This window comes from Mastigoproctus giganteus, chromosome 4, assembly GCF_048544385.1.
Source record: "Mastigoproctus giganteus isolate SK-2022 chromosome 4, ASM4854438v1, whole genome shotgun sequence".
In the NCBI taxonomy this organism is placed as follows: domain Eukaryota; kingdom Metazoa; phylum Arthropoda; class Arachnida; order Uropygi; family Thelyphonidae; genus Mastigoproctus; species Mastigoproctus giganteus.
This window is the reverse complement of record NC_143578.1, coordinates 68,992,802-69,011,302: the sequence shown is the minus strand read 5'-3', so window position 1 is coordinate 69,011,302 and position 18,501 is coordinate 68,992,802. Positions and strand designations below refer to the sequence as shown.

The following is an 18,501-nucleotide window of genomic DNA, read 5'->3' as shown; positions in this document are numbered from 1 at the left end:
CTGCTGCTCCTTCCCACCTGGCTACGGAGGTGCCTATGAAAAAGTGAAGGTATTGGAACTGTTTTTTAAGATGAGAGAGAAGAGAGAGTAAGGTTGAAAATTCAAAAAAATTCAAAAAAGTTATTTGAGGATGTGACGTATATCTGGGTAAACATGATATGTAGAACGAATATAGTATTAGTATTAGCAGTGGCAAATATGCAACAAAGCAAGCTTATAAGGCATCAGCCAAAAAAAAAAAAAAAACCATCCCACATCACATGTTCATCTCATACAATAATTTGTCTTGTTTTTCCTTGAATTTATTCAAACTACCCACTTTGACAACAACATCTAGAAGTTTGTTCCAACAATCAACTGCCCATTGTCTGAAGGCAAACTTCTGTATCCTTCCTTCCTCAATTTCATTCAAAGCCTTAAACACCACATCTAATCACCTCACAGTTGTCTAGTCTCCAGATGCTGCAATTTATAGCACTGAAGCCTTTGTTGAGATTGATAAAGGGAACAAAAATGCCCTTTTGTTGCCTTTATCAATCTCATTACCCTTCTCTGCACACATTCTAGCAGATCTACATTCTTTCTAAAATGAAGCCTCCAGATCTGTATGCAGCTCAAGGTGTGGCCCACCCATTGCCTTGTACAATAGGATAATCACCTCCTTATCCCTGATAGCAAAGTTCCTATATATCATTGACAAAACCCTATAGCTGTCTTGACAACTTGTCTGCACTGCACAGAGAGCTTCATATCTAACTGCACAGTTACCCCCAAGTATTTTTCATTTTCCACTATCCTGAGTTCCACTATACTACAGTTGATACATTAACCTGGAGTACAGTTGGTATATTAAGCTAGTAAAGTATGTACCAACTGTGCGGTACATTGTTAAAGTATCATTAATAAATATAGAAAATACCAGCACAAATATACCAGTTCTGGGGGAGTCCACTAATAACATTAACCCACAAAGAGCAGTGTCCATTAATAACCACTCTACGTCTTCTCCTAATCAGGCCATCCCTTTATCAATATCATAACTTGCCCTTAATGCCATACTGCTTCAATTTCTACAGCAGTCTCTTATGTCCAGCACTACTATAATTTTCCTGAAATACAAATATATGATATCAAAATTATTTTTTGCATCTTAGCATCCAATCAGATAGTTCAGACAAGATTGCTCCTTAATAAATCCATGTGGTGACTGCTATATAATTGCATTCCTGTCTAGATAGTCCTGAATTACTTCTTTAACCAGTGACTCAGTTATTTTCCTTGGAACAGAAGTTAAGTTAACAGGTCTATAATTATTCATGTCACCTATTGCTACCTTTTTTTGAATTGGGGATACATTCAGATAAATCCCTATTTTTAATGTTATTATTTATTTCTGAACATATCGTGATACAGAATTATGTAATCTATAAATTAAAAGTTATTTACTTATAGTTAATATTTAATATTTGGTTTGTTTCTAGTTTTTGTTGGAATGTGTCCAAATGCTTGTAGCAGTCATGGAAAGTGTACCACATCAGGTTGCAAGTACGTTTATTTTTTCTATAGTTAACAAATTTTAAACATTAACTAAATGATGAATTATTTATTTCATAAGCAGAAGTCATTTCAGTATTTACTCATATATTATTTCTTGTATCTATTAGTTATATAAATGCTCTTGTACAACTAATAGATCTAGGAAGAATCAGTGAGAAATTTAAATAATGTATCTGAAAGCATGAATACTTTATTAAAATTCTCGAAATTTAAGTGATATAATTTTACCAAATGTAATATACTTATCCCATATTGCAACCAGAATATGAAAATTATATGTGCAAAACAACTGCCATGGGCTAATTATTTTTAAAATTAGATAATTAACAAATTATTTAACATATAGTATAGATATAATCAGTGCTTTTTTTTTTTAAAAAATAGGTGCCAGTACTCATTCTTTGCTATCAGGAAAAATTGAAAATTAAAAGGATATGAAAAGTATTCTAAAAATTTTTTTTCCCTGATAGTTACTTTCGTAGTAATGTTTTTGGAATAAGAACAACAAATTTAGTATATTAACACAGTTTATTAAGTATAAATTTATTATTCAAATATATATAGAAAAATAAGTAAAATGTGAATAAAATAAGTAAATAAATCGGTCAACTACTGAGTGCCGGGCACTCAGGATGACACGAATTTTCGTTAGTGTAGTATCTTAAATAGAGAGCTTTATGGTAACCGAAAAAAGTTTCTAGTACTCCGGCTTGGCCTAAAACTTAGGAAATAACGAAAACGTTGTCTATTTGAGTCTTTCCAGTTGTTGTTGTGAATACCAAGGGTGGGAGAAGCGACTCTGACTTCTTCTTGCAGAAGCGATTAAAGTCTTGGGGGAGAAGTGACTGGCAGGTGAGGGCCCTGCAAGACTCTAAGCAGGCGCCTCCCCACCACTGCCTCAACACTGGCTCTCCGAGTACCTCCTTGCCGGGACAACCCCATCTTTGAAAATTGTTAAAAAATACATTTTGGCGCAAAATTTATAAATGACCTTTATAGAATTATTAACTAACTATTTAGCAACCTTTTGTCACTAAAAGGAGAGTTACTTAGTAAAAAGAAGCACGCTATTGAAGTTCAATAAATTGAAGTGCAACAAAAAAAAAAGATTTTGAACTAATTTTAACACAAAAATAAATGATAGATTTCAATCGCAATAATTTTCCCTTGATAAGCATCGAAAAACGCAATGTTAATGTGATTTTTAAATTTTTAGCTCCATTAGTGACGGAAATAGAGAGGGGACATGAAAATTACTTACATTTTCCTGTCTGACGCCGCCATTTTTAATTTTAAAAATATTTCAAAATTATATTTTAAACATACTTGTTGAGCTCTTTCCAACTGTGTAGCTGTAGGTTGTCAACAACATTTTTTCCCTCCACATTTTAACCTCCTCCATTTCTCAGACAAATTTTTGTTAACAATGATCAATATGGTGTTTTTTTTTTTTTTTTTTTTGATTTGGTAGTTGTTGGCGCATCGGCTTCTGTGGCCATATTGCACCTCCCAAGGTTTTTTTGCAGTACTTTGATCCAAGCCCGAGGCGGGAATCGAACCCGCGACCTTTGGGTTGCCGGGCAGGTACTTTACCCACTCGGCTAGCCCGGTCGGCTCAATATGGTGTAATGTTGGCCCACTTGATGTGCAAACCCATACAAAATTTCTAGTCAATAGGTTGAGTGGTTCCAGAGATACAATGCTGTGACAGACGGATGGACAGACAGGCAGACAACCGAGTGACATTTTAAGGGTCCTTCATTAAACTATGGCCCCTAAAAATAATAAGTAAAAATAATTTTATAATAAAGTTTTTGTAGAATATTCCAAATTTTTATTAAATTCTCATCCAACACCCCCGACTTCTTTTCTTCCTCTTTCCGCTGAATGACCTTTCCAAAGCAGCCACAAATCGACATATTTGCTGGATCGAAGCAGGTCAACGGTGGGCCTACAGTTTTAAGAAACAGTAGTGAAGAAACTGTTTTTATCATCAACGAAGCTCTGGTTGGGCTGGTGATCAGATTCATTTGTGAAAATCCTCATTCACATTCACTCGATGAAATTGGTATCATACTCAGAGCGTCCCTCAAATTCTTCAATTCTTCTGAAACCATCTTTTAAATTAGGTACCCCCGAAATCCACAAATTGCATTTAACTGTAACCTAATTGACAATTTTCTTACTTCATTTTCACCAAATGCCAACAATTCATGCCTAGAAGGTTTAATACCTTCACTTTCCTTGTTTTCCTTCTCTCGTCATCGGTATTGTCAGTAGTTCTTAAATTTGAATTTTTTTTTTTTTTTGTTTTGAAAATGTCAGTGTCATTTGGATATTCAGGTACTGTGACCATGTAAACAGAGGTAGGGAAAATTTACGAAAAATGTGGATAACGCACTTCCGCGAAACAACTGATGATTATTTGTCGGGGTAAAAGAAATTACTCCCTCCTAATTCTCGAACAGGGTGCTTACAGTTGATTCACGAATGTGTCCAACCTACGGTCCGCGAGAAAAGTGAACTAAAACAGCATTTTAAATTTTGTTAATTATGAAAAAAATTCTCATTAAATGTTTTGTTCAGTAAATGTAATTGTGTATTGTACTTAATAAAATTTTTGAATATTTTCAATTTTACTTTTACATGCAACAAGATATGAAAAATGTAACACACTAAAGAAATCTAACTTTGAATTTTTTTGAATATGGCACCTGTAAGGGAAAAGGTTGGACACCACTGCAGTAGAAGGTGGGCCAGAGCCCATTGGGAATATCTACTCACTGTTGACCAGCGCGACTTCTCCGTACGGGGGACAGGTGGTCGGATAGGTTTTACCAGGTACCACTAAATTATAGAATGGTAATTCCTTTAGCTCTCTTAATTGGCCCAGCAGCACTAATTGCCTAAATTGCCCGAAGGCTAGAAATGCGAAAAGTGCATACTGAGTTAATTCTCTCCTAATCCGTTCGCTATGTGAAAATTTTCTCGCTCAACGGAAACTATTTTAAATGTAACTTTCAAGGGGAGTCCAAAATAATTAAACAGAGGTCCGACTGAGCAATTTAGAATTATAAAAATGGTTATACAGTCATATTTAGAAAATATCTTACCAATAGACAGTGAAAAATGTAAATTTAGTTAAATAATTTTAAGCTTATTTGAAGAGTAGATAAACATGTAAAAAAAATTTATGGAATATTACAAATTTTGAAGTGAACTGCATCCAGATGTCACTGTTAATAAAGGTGCCATTACACTGTACCATTGCGTACTGTCACAAAAAAAGCACTGGATATAATTAATGTGTTTAATGAATTGCTGTGGGGAACTTAAACATTTTCTGTATTTTTTTTTTTTTTTTTTTCTTTCTTACAGCACCCAAAGACGAAAGGGTTAGGAAACTAGAAATTCATTGACATAAGACATGAATTTATGTATATTGTAATTTCCAGAAATGTGTATGCTTGTTTTCCAAGAATTGTCATCATCATCATCATCAGCCATTTTCAATCCACTGCAGGATGAAGGCCTCTCCAGCAACTTTCCAGTTCCTTCTGTTTTGAGCACTGGCCATCCATTTACTACCCAAAAACTCATGAATTTCACCTATCCATCTCCACCTTTATCTTCCAGGTTTTCTTCCAGCTCCTCTTGGGTACCATTCTTAGTCCATCTGTCATCATGTCTTCGAGCTATGTGTCCTGCCCAAGACCATTTTAGTTCTTTAGTTTTGATAAGAATATCCTTTACTTGAGTTTGCTGCCTAATCCATGTGTTTCTCTTCTAATCTAACAGTCTGATTCCCAATATAATTCGTTCCATTCTTCGCTGTGTAGTTCTCAGCTTCTCTTCCATTCTTTTGGTGAGTGCCCAAGTTTCACTTCCATAAGTCATGGTGGGGAGTATACATTGGTTCATTATTTTACGTTTCAGACAAACTGGGCTCTTCAGTATGTGACTATATTTCCTGAATGCTATCCATCCAAAATTTATTCTTCTCTTGACTTCCAGCCATTTATCATTATTACAGCTAATAACTTGTCCCAGATAAGCATATGACTCCACCTTTTCAATTACTGCTCCTTCAATCATTATTTCCCTTTCTGTGGCATACTTGTTCATCATTACTTTTGTTTTAGCCATATTCATCTTTAGTCCAAAATCTTTACTAACTGTGCATAACTGATTAAGATTTTCCTCTTATTCTTTGGGATCATGGGTTATGACCACAATGTCATCTGAAAATCGTAAATGGTTTAGGTACTCTCCGTTCACATTGACTCCTTTCTGCGACCAGTCTAATCTTCTGAAAGCTTCCTCAAGGGCAGCAGTAAACAGCTTCGGAGATATTGTGTCTCCTTGTCGAACTCCTTTCTCGATTTTAAATTTCCTACTGTCTTTGTCTAGTCTAATAAAGGAGGTAGCACTCTCATATATTTTCTTCAAAATCATAATATATGGGGTATCTATGCCTTGTCTTTCCAGTGCCCGAAACATTGCCTTATGCTGTATGAAGTCAAATGCCTTTTCATAATCCACAAATGCCAGGCATAATGGTGTTTTATATTCATTTGCTTTCTCCATTAGCTGTGATATTACATGAAGGTGATCCATAGTTGAGAATCCTGTCCTAAAGCCAGCTTGCTCTTTCAGTTGATTCTCATCAAGTATTCTTTCTAATCTGTTAGTAATGACCCTTGTGAACAACTTGTAGATGTGGGATAACAAGCTAATTGGTCTATAATTTCCAATTTCTGATTTATCTCCTTTCTTATGCAGCAAAACTATGATTGCATTGTTCCACTGCTTAGGCATCACACCTTTTCTAATGCACTTTGTGAAGAGCCTTGCCAGTTTTTGTGTTATGTCTCTTCCTCCCTATTTTAACAACTGTACAGTAACTTCATCTTCCCCCGGGGCTTTCCGATTCTTCATTTTCTTCAATGCATGTTCTACCTCATCAGGAAGAATATCGGGTATGTCGTATGTGTTGCTACTTTGCAATCTTCCCCACTGCTGGCATCATTCCCCTGCTCCTTGTATAATTCTCTATAGTAGTCCTCTGCTGTTTATAAGTACACCATCGCTATTCTTCAGTTTCAGTATCATTTGTCTTTCTGTATTACTGCTCATGGCTGCTGATTTAAATCCTTTGTTTTCCCTTAATGCTTGTTCTACTTTTCTTGTGTTAAATCTTCTGATGTCCTCTCTGAGTCTCTTTCTAATGGCTTTGCATAACTCAGTATACTCAATTTTCTCCCTGTCAGTGTTTTTCTTGCTTTTAATTTGTCGTCTTCGGTTCATCATGACAAGTGTTTCTTGACTAATTTTTTCTTCTTTGGATTTCTTTTTCCCTATAGGTTTCTTAGGCTTTATCACTTTCAGAAAGTTGTAATATTCCTCATCGATAACATGGTCCTCAGCAGTCTGCAGAAGCTCAAACTTGTTCTTAAGTTCCAGTACATACTGTTTTTTCTCCTCCTCTGTTATCTCAAAGACCTTTGTATTATTTACTTGAGTCAGTTTTTTCCTTTCCTTTCCTACATCTATATCAAGTGTACATCTTACCATTCTGTGATCACTTCCAACATTTACCTTATTCAGGACGGTAACATCATTCACAATATATCTTCTGTTAGTGAGGATGAAGTCGATTTCATTAGTTGTTAATCCATTTGGACTCTTCCATGTCCACTTTTTGTTCACCCTTTTCTTGAAAAAAGTGTTCATTACTGACAGTCCTTGAGATTCTGCAAATTCCACAAGTCTTTCACCTCTTTTATTTCTTTCACCAATTCCAAAATTTCCTATTGTTCCTCTTTCTGCACTGTTTTGCCTTTTTCCAACCTTAGCATTGAAGTCCCCCATAATAATAGTGTAGTGGGTTTTCTGCTCATCTAGAAGATTCTCAATTTCGGTGTCCATTTCTTCAACCTCTTCATCATCATGGCTCGATGTTGGTGCATAAATCATTATAATCTTTAGCTTGTACCTCTTAGAAATCTTGAGTATTAGTCTTGACACCCTTGGTGATGTACTTCTGAATTCCAAAATGCTGTTTTTAAAATCTTTATGGACCAGAAACCCAACTCCACCTTCACTCCTTTCGCTGTTTCCATTGGACAGCAGATTTCCACTTGATAAACTTATAAGTGATTCATTTCTTCTTTTTGTTTCAGCCAATCCGATGATATTCCAATTCACATTTTCTAATTCCTTTTCCAGCTCTAATATCCTGTCTTCACCAATGAGTGTTCTTACGTTATAACAGGCCAAGTTCAGTTTCCGTGCATGGCAGCCTGATCATACCCAGAGATTCTTAGCACCTTCTGCTTACACTCTGATCCTCTCGCTGCCATAAGAGGGAGAGTGAAAGCTGCTAGGGACTGAGGGTCATTTGCTTTGTTGTGCTATCATATGCTGGAGGGTTTCATACAGAGGTTAAATTAAAAAAAAATATATAATAATCAACAGTTCAATGTGTTTCAAGCTGAACTATGAATATATGTTGAGACGTGTATGATACATGTGTTCAGACTAGTGTGGAAAACAGTACTGCATTACAGATGCTGATTCAGAAGAACAGTGTCCATGGGAATATTCTCAGAAAAGGCATGCAGTTAAAACAGAATGTCTCTGTGAAAAGGAGTGGAGTTAGTGGGAGAAAGATAATTAATTATCTTGACTATTTGCATCTGGACTGATTCAAGGAGTGGCAGAAAAGAGAGAGATTTTGAAACACCATTTTGGGAGAGATTTCGAAACACCATTAAAACAATATTCCATGGCATGGGGAAACTTGAAATATTGAGATTTTTATACCACATATATATACCAAATTTGTAACAATTTTAGCATTAGCAGAGGCACACGATGCAAGAAAGCAACCTTATATAGCATCAGCCAAAAAAAAAAAAAAAAAACCCCTTCCTATTTCGCCCATCCGGTCATTCCAAATGTTTTTCTAGTTCAGCCTTAAATTTATTTAAGCTATCAACTTCCACAACAAAAGATGGAAGTTTGTTCCAGCAATCAACTACCCGCTGGCTAAAGGCAAACTTCCACACATATATTCTACAACTGTCTTTCCTCAGTTTGAATTTATGCCCCCTCAGGTTTGTAATCCAAGCAAGAGAAAGAATCCCATAAGCATTAAGCCTGCTCAATCCATTCAAGGCTTTATACACCTCAATCAGATTGCTTTGCAAGTGCCTAGTCTCCAGAAGCTGCAATTTGTAGAACTTGGGCCTTTCTTCATAACAGAACCCCTTTGTTCCCTTCACCAGTCTTGTTGGCAATCTCTGTACTTGTTCTAGCAACTCTACATCCTTCTTAAAATGTGGCTTCCAGACCTGTATGCAGTACTCAAGGTGTGGCCTAACCGTTGCCTTATACAAGGGGATAATCACCTCCTTATCCCTGCTCACAAAATTCCTGTATATCATCGACAAGACCCCCATTACCTACTCTGGCCTGTCTGCCCTGTTCAGAAAATTTCATATCTGACTGCACAAGAATGAAAGATCTCTTTCATTCTCCACTACCCTGAGTGTAACACCACATAGTTGGTACTTTTCTCTTGGGTAACTGCTACCCATATGCATTACTTTACATTTGTCAATGTTAAACTTCAGTTGCCACTTCTCAGCCCATGTACCCAACTTTTCCAGATTCTGTTGCAGCAGCATACTATCATTACTGTTAGTAACAACCCTGCCAACCTTTATATCATCTGCAAACTTTGACATCAAGCTTGATGTACCTTCACCAATATCATTGATAAATATACAAAACAACGAGCCAAACACCGAACCCCGAGGGACACCACTAATAACATTAGTCCATGTAGAGTAGTACCCATTGACCACCACTCTCTCTCTTCTCCCACTCAACTTTTATCCATTGTAGCAACTTGCCCTTAATGCCATACTGCTCCAATTTGCACAGTAGTCTTCCATGTGCAACAGTATCAAAAGCTTTCCTGAAATCCAAGTATATGATATCAAAATTATTTTTGCATCCAGTTCCTTTGTTACCAGATCATAGAATCCAATCAAATTGGTCATTCAAGGCTTCCCCTTGACAAACCCATGCTGTGTCTGAATTATTGCTGCAGTCTTGTCTAAATCATCCTGCAATGCTTCTTTAACCAGTGACTCCATTATTTTCCCTGGAACAGAAGTCAAACTAACAGGTCTGTAATTACTTATGTCACTCTTTGATCCCTCTTTGTGAATTGGAGATACATTTGCACATCTCCAGTTTATAGTACTTTTTATAGTAGTTTTTTATAGTAGTTCATAACAGTTTTATAATATCATATTTTACTTAATTACAGGTCATGTTTAACTTAATAGTAAAATTCAAAAATAATAAATTTAAAAAATCACATTTTTACAGTTATCTAAATTAATTTATCTTATATTATTTATCTAATAAATTATCTTAATAAATTTAGATAATTTATTAATTATCTAAAAACCCCTCCTTGAATAAATGAAAATTCTTTCCCTTAGCCTTGATAATGGTTATTTCTTTGGATGTATTCCACATTAATTCACCGGCTCCTGTCTTCTAGCAGTTTCTTTATTTGAAGATTCGGAATGTTTATTCAGGAGCAAGAAATAGCAGCAGTTTCACAAAGGAAACAGTGGATTATATCATTTTCATATCAAGAATAGGGGACTGTTCTTTGGAAAGATATTTGTATTATGAAGCTTGGTGACATCAGTTTCAAACTTTGTCACCCACCCTCAGGTTTACTGCACAGTATTTCTTATAAATAATTTGATTTTTTTCTTCTTTTTTTCAGATGCGAAATTGGATATTCTGGAATAAGTTGCCAAAATATTGTGATATCAAACCCAGAATTTCTATCTGAATTATTTTCATATCCAGTTCTGCAGCCCACTCCAACTATTATCAAGGTATGAATTTTTCATCAATATTTCATATTCAAGTTTAATGGCATGTTATATTCTTTTATTCACGTATAAGTGCGAATGTATTGAATGTTGGCTGAAAAATATTAAATCGAGATTATGAGATATGAGAAATATTTTTTAACATCTCTGTCAGCTTATCATGAATGAAATACACCGATGAGCCAAAACATTATGACTACCTACCCAATATGATTTTGATCCTCCACGTGCAGCCAAAACAGCTCGTACCTGGTGAGGCATGGATGCTACAAGATTTCTAAATGTGTCTTATGGTATCTGGTACCAACATGTAACCAGCAGATCCTTTAACTCATGTAAGGTCCGTGGTTGAGACATTGCAGATCGGAGTTGCTGTTCCGACACAAACCACAGGTGCTCGATGGGAGTGATGTCTGGGGAATTTGGAGGCCAGGGCAATACCTGGAAGTCTTCCTCATGCTCTGCGAACCAGTCTCGAACAATCCGGGCGGTGAGGCATGGTGTATTATTCTGCTGAAAGACGGCACCGCCAGAGGGGAAGACCATTGCCATGAAAGGGTGTACCTGGTCAGCAATGATGTTTAGGAAGGTGGTAGACATCAGAGTGCCCAACACATAGATGACTGGACCCAGAGTATCCCAGCTGAACATCGCCCAAAGCATGACACCGCCACCACTGGTTTGTTTTCATCCCACGGTGCATCCAGGTGCCATCAGTTCCCCATGTAAATGACACACACACACACGTACCCGGCCGTCCATATGATGCAACAGGAAACGTGATTCATCGGACCAGATGACCTTCTTCCAATCACTCAAGGTCCAGTTTCGATGCTCGCATGCCCATTATAGGTGCTGTTGCCAGTGAACTGTAGTTAGCATGGGCACTCGGAGTGGCCTGAGGCTATCAGCCCCATTTTCAGCAGGGTTCAATGTACTGTATGTTGTGACACATTACTCCTGTCACCAGCATTCCAATTACTGGCAAGTTGTGCCACAGTTGCCATGCACCACCCGCGAGAGCCTTCACTCATCTCGAGCATCGATGAGCTGTGGTTGTCCAACACCTTGCCGTCGGTTCGTGGGTTTTTTCTCCTTCGACCACTTTCGGTAGGTACTAACCATGGCTGACCATGAGCATCCCACCAGCTGTGCTGTTTCGGATATGCTCTGACCCATTTGTCTGGCCATTACAATTTGGCTCTTGTCAAGGTCGCTTAAGTCCACTGCCTTTCCCATCTGAAGAACAGGAGTAACACTGATTAACGGAGCTCAGTATCAGGTGTTTTTTATACCATGTCGTGACCCCCGCACGCACCATCGTTCACATGCAGTTGTTTTGATTTGCTTAACGACCCGTCGGTCATAATGTTTTGGCTCATTGGTATATATCAATGTGTAGAGTGAGGAGGAAGCCATTATTTTTAGAACACAATTTTTAAATATTAATTTTTTTCATTTAAAGTTTTATATATTTCTTGGAATTAGACATATATCATTAGCTCAGCAAAAAAAAGCTTTTCGGGCTATGGGATATTTATTCCTTTTATGAATTTATTCTTTCTCATTCATTTACTTTTATTTACCTTAAATATAAGCAGCATGCAAGTCTAGAAATCATGTGCTTGTAAAATGTAAAAACGGCAAGGTTAAACAGGGATAAATATGCATTGTTAAAAAACAATAATCAGATAATTTCATTATGTTATAGTATTTTATTATTTATCAATGGAAGTTGACAAAAACATGAACCTGTCTGTTATTTTGCATTATATTTTAATTAATCAAGATACTTTGATAAAGATTTATTATATTGGTATTAGTAGCAAGTGACACAAGGAAGCATTCTTATGCGGGTGCCTCCATATCCAGGTGGGAAGGAGCAGCAGTGCGTAGCACACGCTTCTTGATTAGACCAGGGTTCGAGCCCGTCACCACCAAATACGGAGGATGCGGAAAGGTCAGGGAATGACCATTGCATATCCCGGAGCAATATGGCCTTAGTTGCTAATTCTCCTAAAAACCAAATAACAAACAAACAAACAACAAACATTCTTATGCAGCATCAGAAAAAAAAAATAATAAATAATTAATTAAAATAAAAAAAATACTACCCATATCCACAAAACTGGATGGAAGTTTCTTCCAACAGTCGATCACTCTTACTGAAAGCAAATTTTCGCACAGCTATCGTACAATCATCCTTTTTTTTTTTTTTAATTTAAATTTATGTCCCAGTATGTGTGGCATCCAAACAAGAGTTAGAATGGCATCAGCATTCAATTTGCTCAATCTGTTTAAGGCTTCAAACACTTCAGTCAGGTTTCTCTACAGGTGCCTAGTTTCCAGAACTGAAGTCCTTTTTTGGTAAAGGTATCCTTTTGTGTCCCTGACTAATCTTGTTGCTCTTCTCTACGGGCGCCTCTGTAGCCAGATGGGAAGGAGCAGCAGTGCGTAGCACACGCTTCTTGATTAGACCGGGGTTCGAGCCCGTCACCACCAAATCCGGAGCATGCGGAAAGGTCAGGGAATGACCACCACACCGGAGCAATATGGCCTTAGTTGCTAATGCTCCTAAAAACCAAACAACAACAACAACAGCTCTTCTCTACACTTATTCCAACAGGTCCAAATCCTTCCTAAAATGCAGCTTTCCATTGGTGCCTCCACAGCCAGGTGGGAAGGAGCAGCAGTGCCTAGCACACACTTCTTGATTAGACCGGGGTTCGAGCCTGTCACCACCAAATACGGAGGATGCGGAAAGATCAGGGAATGACCACCGCATATCCCGGAGCAATATGGCCTTAGTTGCTAATGCTCCTAAAAAACCAAATAACAATAACAATAACAATAGCAGCTTTCCATATGTTTTATGACTGATATAAAAATATTAGTGATAAAATATATGGAAGTATATAAAAATAAAACACCTTATATTCCAAGAATTCATAATGATGTACTATTGGCGGAAGAGGGCTATACAAAAAAAAAAAATTACTAAGAGTGAAAGAGTTACCTATTTTATTTTTAACATTGAAAGATAAAAATCTTGTATGAGTTTTTGCTTTATTTTTGTTGCCAGATTTTTCATTTGATCTTGGGTGAATTTAATAAAGATGATCTTTTGTTTTTATATTGTATTAATATCTTAATGCCTAGATTTAGCAGATATATTAATGGTGATCTATCAGTGATGGTACAAAATTCTTAAAAAAGGCAGTACAGAATTTCATCTGATCGCTGACATATCCATCCCATTTTAAAATGCTCAATAGCTCAGGTAGTTTTGAATATTTCTGATGTAAATACAGTGCTTTTCTCTGAAACATCAAAATGTTATGATCATAACATTTTGATGTTTCAGACTTTTTTACATTATTTAATATTTGTATTTCAAGTGATTTAAAATTCTGATCTGCACATTCCCCAATGCACACACATAGAAGCTTGTAACATTGCCAGGTGTTAATATTTATGAATAGGATTTTTTTCCCTGTTAGTGTTATAATTACTTTAAAAGAAAATTTCCATGCCCATAACTTGTAAGTAGTTGAATTTTATAAATTCTTAAAACATATTTTTCTATTCATCTTATTGTTTTAAAAAAAAATAACTTTCATAAAATATAAAACATTTAAATAAAATATTAAGATGTTTTGATTAAAATAAGAATCAAAAGGAAAATTATATTGTTATTAGCAAAATTTATGTATCGAGAAATATGAAATCCCCATACTTTGTTTTCTTCATCCCCACCCATTGTATTGCTACAGATAATCATTTGTGGCACTGATGTGCCGCAAATGACAGTTTGACCATGGTACTGTCTGCAGTCACTGAACTTAAATGGAGTTTCTAGTCACCCAGTGGAACTTTATAGACCATTATAGAGTGGCAGTTGAAGCATATTCTGAAGATTTTGTGTTGGAGGGAATGTGCTTTGTAGTAAATTGTCAGAGGAAGAGGAGGAGGAATATTAGAGACTGGGTTCTTGTTAGCATCAGTGTTCCTGTGATGATTTACAAGGTTTGATTAAGTTGAACAAGATGTGTAGAGCTGATATAAATCAAACTGGTGAGAAGCAGTCAATAGGAGAATGACCGGAGACAGTGGATGACATGATTGGTGCAAGCACATGTGCCCCAGTTTGTTCCAAGCATTCTGAGAAGATAATTTCTAGTTTTTAATTTCCCTTTCAACTTTGTAAGATATATTTTGTATCAAAATAACACCTAGATGTTTCTTCATGCGAAAAGTCCTGTTCCTTAGATTAACGTTTAAGTAAGTTGATGTTAACTTACTGTATGGTAGAGGTAGAAAATGGCCCATAGAAGTATAAGTGCTTGAAACAAAGTTACACTTGTTTCAAGCTCCTATATTCTGAATTGATAGGCCAGTCATCAGTCAAATCCCCTTAAGGCTATAGCTTTGGTATGCAAGAAGGATGTCATCAGCACGGAATAAATCATCTTAATAGGGTACGAGGGAGGTAATTTAAGAAGAGGTGTAATAGAATAGGTGTGCTACCACCCACTTCTTAGAGAGAGGCAATTTTTTTGAATTTCCACCTACAGCGTCTGCTACTATGCCTTCTTCCAAGTAAGTCCTGAAAGTAGTAATGTCAGAATAATTGAGGAGCATCTCAATTATTCTGTTAGTCCATTTGACAGTACCTAAGAAGCCTGAACAGCAGCCCAGTGTGCCAGATGGTATCATATGTGGCTGTGAGAGCTGGAAAAAATTGTTCCAACTTTTTATTTGCCTGGAATCTATTCTTTGTATAAGTAGGAACAGGTGCTACTTCTTTACACGTACTCAGAGCCGGCCCGAGGAGGGGGGGGGGTGAGTGCACAAGGCCCCGCGCTGCTGACTGATTTTGCAAAATAAAAATGGTTTAATTTTTTTTTGTTTTAATACTGTCGCAAAATCTAGCGACATTGCCATAAAATGGCCATATTTTTAATATACAAATGTACATAAGAAATAAAATGTCAATAATCATGTTATTAGCATTATCTGAAAGCTCGCCAAGAATTCTCCAAAGAACACGGAAAAATATATTTTCCTTCAAATATATTTAAAATATCTCTCCTTACAAGTCGCTCACATGTACGATTATATGTTGCCAGCATTTGCATAGTTATCGTACTCTAAAGGCTATATATACCACTGACTAGGCTATTCATTTTTTAAACCTCTTTAGTAGGCTACTCATTAACTACACTTCTTTAGTAGGCCATTTACTCATTTGATCCTAATCTAGGCTACTGCAATATTATTGTCTCTTAGAGACCTTATAAACAATTAGGCTGATCAAAGCCTACAAATAAAAATAATAATTATATGATACAGATTATTGGAGTTTCATTTCAAATTATTGAATAAATATTCCCCACAAATTCGAATATATATGACGTTTTTATCGCGATTCGCGAGGTGTGAAAATAAATAACATATTTGTATCTATTTCGCAACGTAACTAGTAGAGACAGAGATGCAGGAAGAAAGTATATGTGTGGCTCTGATAAATTGAAGAAAAAAAGAAAGAGAAGAAATTACGGAAAAACAGAGGAACTTTCGAGTTTGTTGCACTCAAAAATGTGCAACAAACTGAAGAAATGCATAATTCACAGTTACTGGAAGATCAGACTCGTGCGACATCCACGAAAACGATCCTGATCATCATAAAGCCAGCTCTCGTCCTAATGAAGAGGAAAGTGATGATAAGAAAACTGTAGAACGGGAAGATAATCATGAAGCAGAGGGAAACGTACAGACGGAGGATTTTTTGTCAGCTTTGAACAAAGAACAAAATGAATTATTCCGAGGACTGCAGCTTCAAGAGAATCAACAAAGTGATGAAGACGAAAATGTCGATATCAATGATCCTGGTACTTGGCCTGAAATTATAACTGATAAATATAGAAAGGCTATCATACAAAATGGTGTGACACAAGTAAAAAACTACGATTTTCCAAAAGATAAAAATAACGGAGGTTTTTCTGAAAATTAACGAATGGGGGAACGTCAAGAACGAAGGTGGTTACTTTACTCAAAGTACAAAGATGCCACATTTTGTTATGCATGTAAGTTATTCTCTTCAAATACCACTTCTCTGTGTTTAACTGGACTTAACGATTGGGTACATTTAAGTTCGCGATTACAAAGTCATGAAAGATCAGAATATCATTTACAAGCTATGCACAAATTGTTACAACTTGAAAAGAATTTGAAACTTGGAAACACTATTGACAAAGAACATGAAAATATAATTAAAAATGAAACACAGCATTTAAAATGTGTTTGTAAACGAATAGTGGCTGCAATTTTATATTTATTAGAGCATAATTTGGCACTCAGGGGCAGTAGCGATGCTTTATATAAACCGCACAACGGTAATTTCTTAGATTTCATAGAATTTCTTGCAAGGTTTGACCCAATCATGAAACAACATTTGGATCGATGCGTAAAATCAGCATCGCATTCCTATTTATCTCATAGAATACAAAATGAACTGATTTCTTCTTTGGCTAAAAAAGTTAAAGGAAATAATAAATACAGTTCGGAAAGCTAAGTATTTCACAATTTTATTAGATTGCACTCCAGATGTAAGCCATCAAGAACAATTATCTGTTATTTTAAGATATGTTAATGTAGATAACTCTGAAAGTGATGTGAGTATACAAGAATGATTTATTTGTTTTGAAACAGTAAAAGACTCGACAGGAAGAGGGTTATCAGCCAAAATTGAAAGCATATTAGAAAATAGGAGGAATTAGGAGGAATTAGATATAGGGAACTGTTGAGGATAGGGGTATGATTACGGAGCTCCTATGAGAGGTTTATATAAAGGCCTGCAAGCACTTATCCTGCAAAATAATTTCAAAGCACAGTATATGCCCTGCGGAAGTCATAATTTGAATTTAGTTCTTGGAGACATTTCAAAATCATCTTCTCTTGGAAATTCATTTTTTGGGAATTTACAAAGCATATATAATATTTTTGCAAGTTCTGTGATACGCTGGGATATATTAAAAGAGCATGTTAAACATCTTACTCCAAAACCACTGTCAGAAACGAGGTGGGAATGGCGCCTCGAAAGTGTGAAATCTGTGAGATACCAAGTACCACAATTTTCTCTAGCTTTGAAATACCTTTATGAACATACCAGTGACATGAAAAAAATCCGAAATCCAATCAATCGAAAATAAACTTACTTCATTTGAATTTTTATTAAGTTTGGTCGTTTGGTATGACATACTGAATGAAGTAAATATTGTGAGCAAGATATTTCAAAATTCAAATATAGATATTGGTACTGCAAATTCACATTTAAAAGGCCTTTTAAATTTTTTTGATCAGTATCGTGAATCGGGATTCAAATCTTCTTTAATAACTGCAAAGGAAATAGCTGAAGAATTACAAGTGACACCTGCCTGGCAACCGAAAGGTCGCGGGTTCGAATCCCGCCTTGGGCTTCGATCAAAAAAAAAACACTGCAAAAACCTTGGGAGGTGCATTATGGCCACAGAAGCCGATGCGCCAACAACTACCCAAAAAAAAAAAAAAAAAAACCAAGTGACATCTGAAATTAAGAATCAAAGAACTGGACGAAAAACAAAGCAATTTTGTTATGAAGGAACCGATCATCAGGCGAAGAATATTTCAGAATTCAATATTTTCTAGTCATAATCGATAGTGCGATTATTTCTTTTAAGAAAAGATTCGAGATTTATCACGAACATGAGACATTATATGGTTATTTATATAATTCGGATAATATTCAAAAACTGACTGAAAACTATCTTCTTAAATGTTGCAAAGACTTAATTGCAACCTTGCAAGATGATATTGATTGCATTGATTTATTAAATCAATGCAATCAATATCAACCAATGCTAGGAGTTTGGTAAATAAATTTGATGAATTTGAGGTATTGCTCAAAACATCAAAGGCAGACATTGTTGGGATATCAGAGACGTGGTGTCACACAGATATAAGTAATGCAGAACTGGAA

The 18,501-nt window shown here is 36.1% G+C and overlaps 1 protein-coding gene across 2 annotated transcripts in view; it reads left to right on the top strand.

Moving 5' to 3' along the window:
- LOC150086817 (reelin-like) overlaps nucleotides 1–18,501 on the top strand; it is a 1,004,591-nt gene that overhangs the window by 239,157 nt on the left and 746,933 nt on the right. For both annotated transcript variants that reach the window (XM_090372773.1, XM_090372772.1), the window contains exons 14-15: nucleotides 1,482–1,545; nucleotides 10,373–10,487. In XM_090372773.1, the coding sequence (XP_090228899.1) occupies nucleotides 1,482–1,545; nucleotides 10,373–10,487 (179 nt within the window). The remainder of the gene's footprint in view (nucleotides 1–1,481; nucleotides 1,546–10,372; nucleotides 10,488–18,501) is intronic.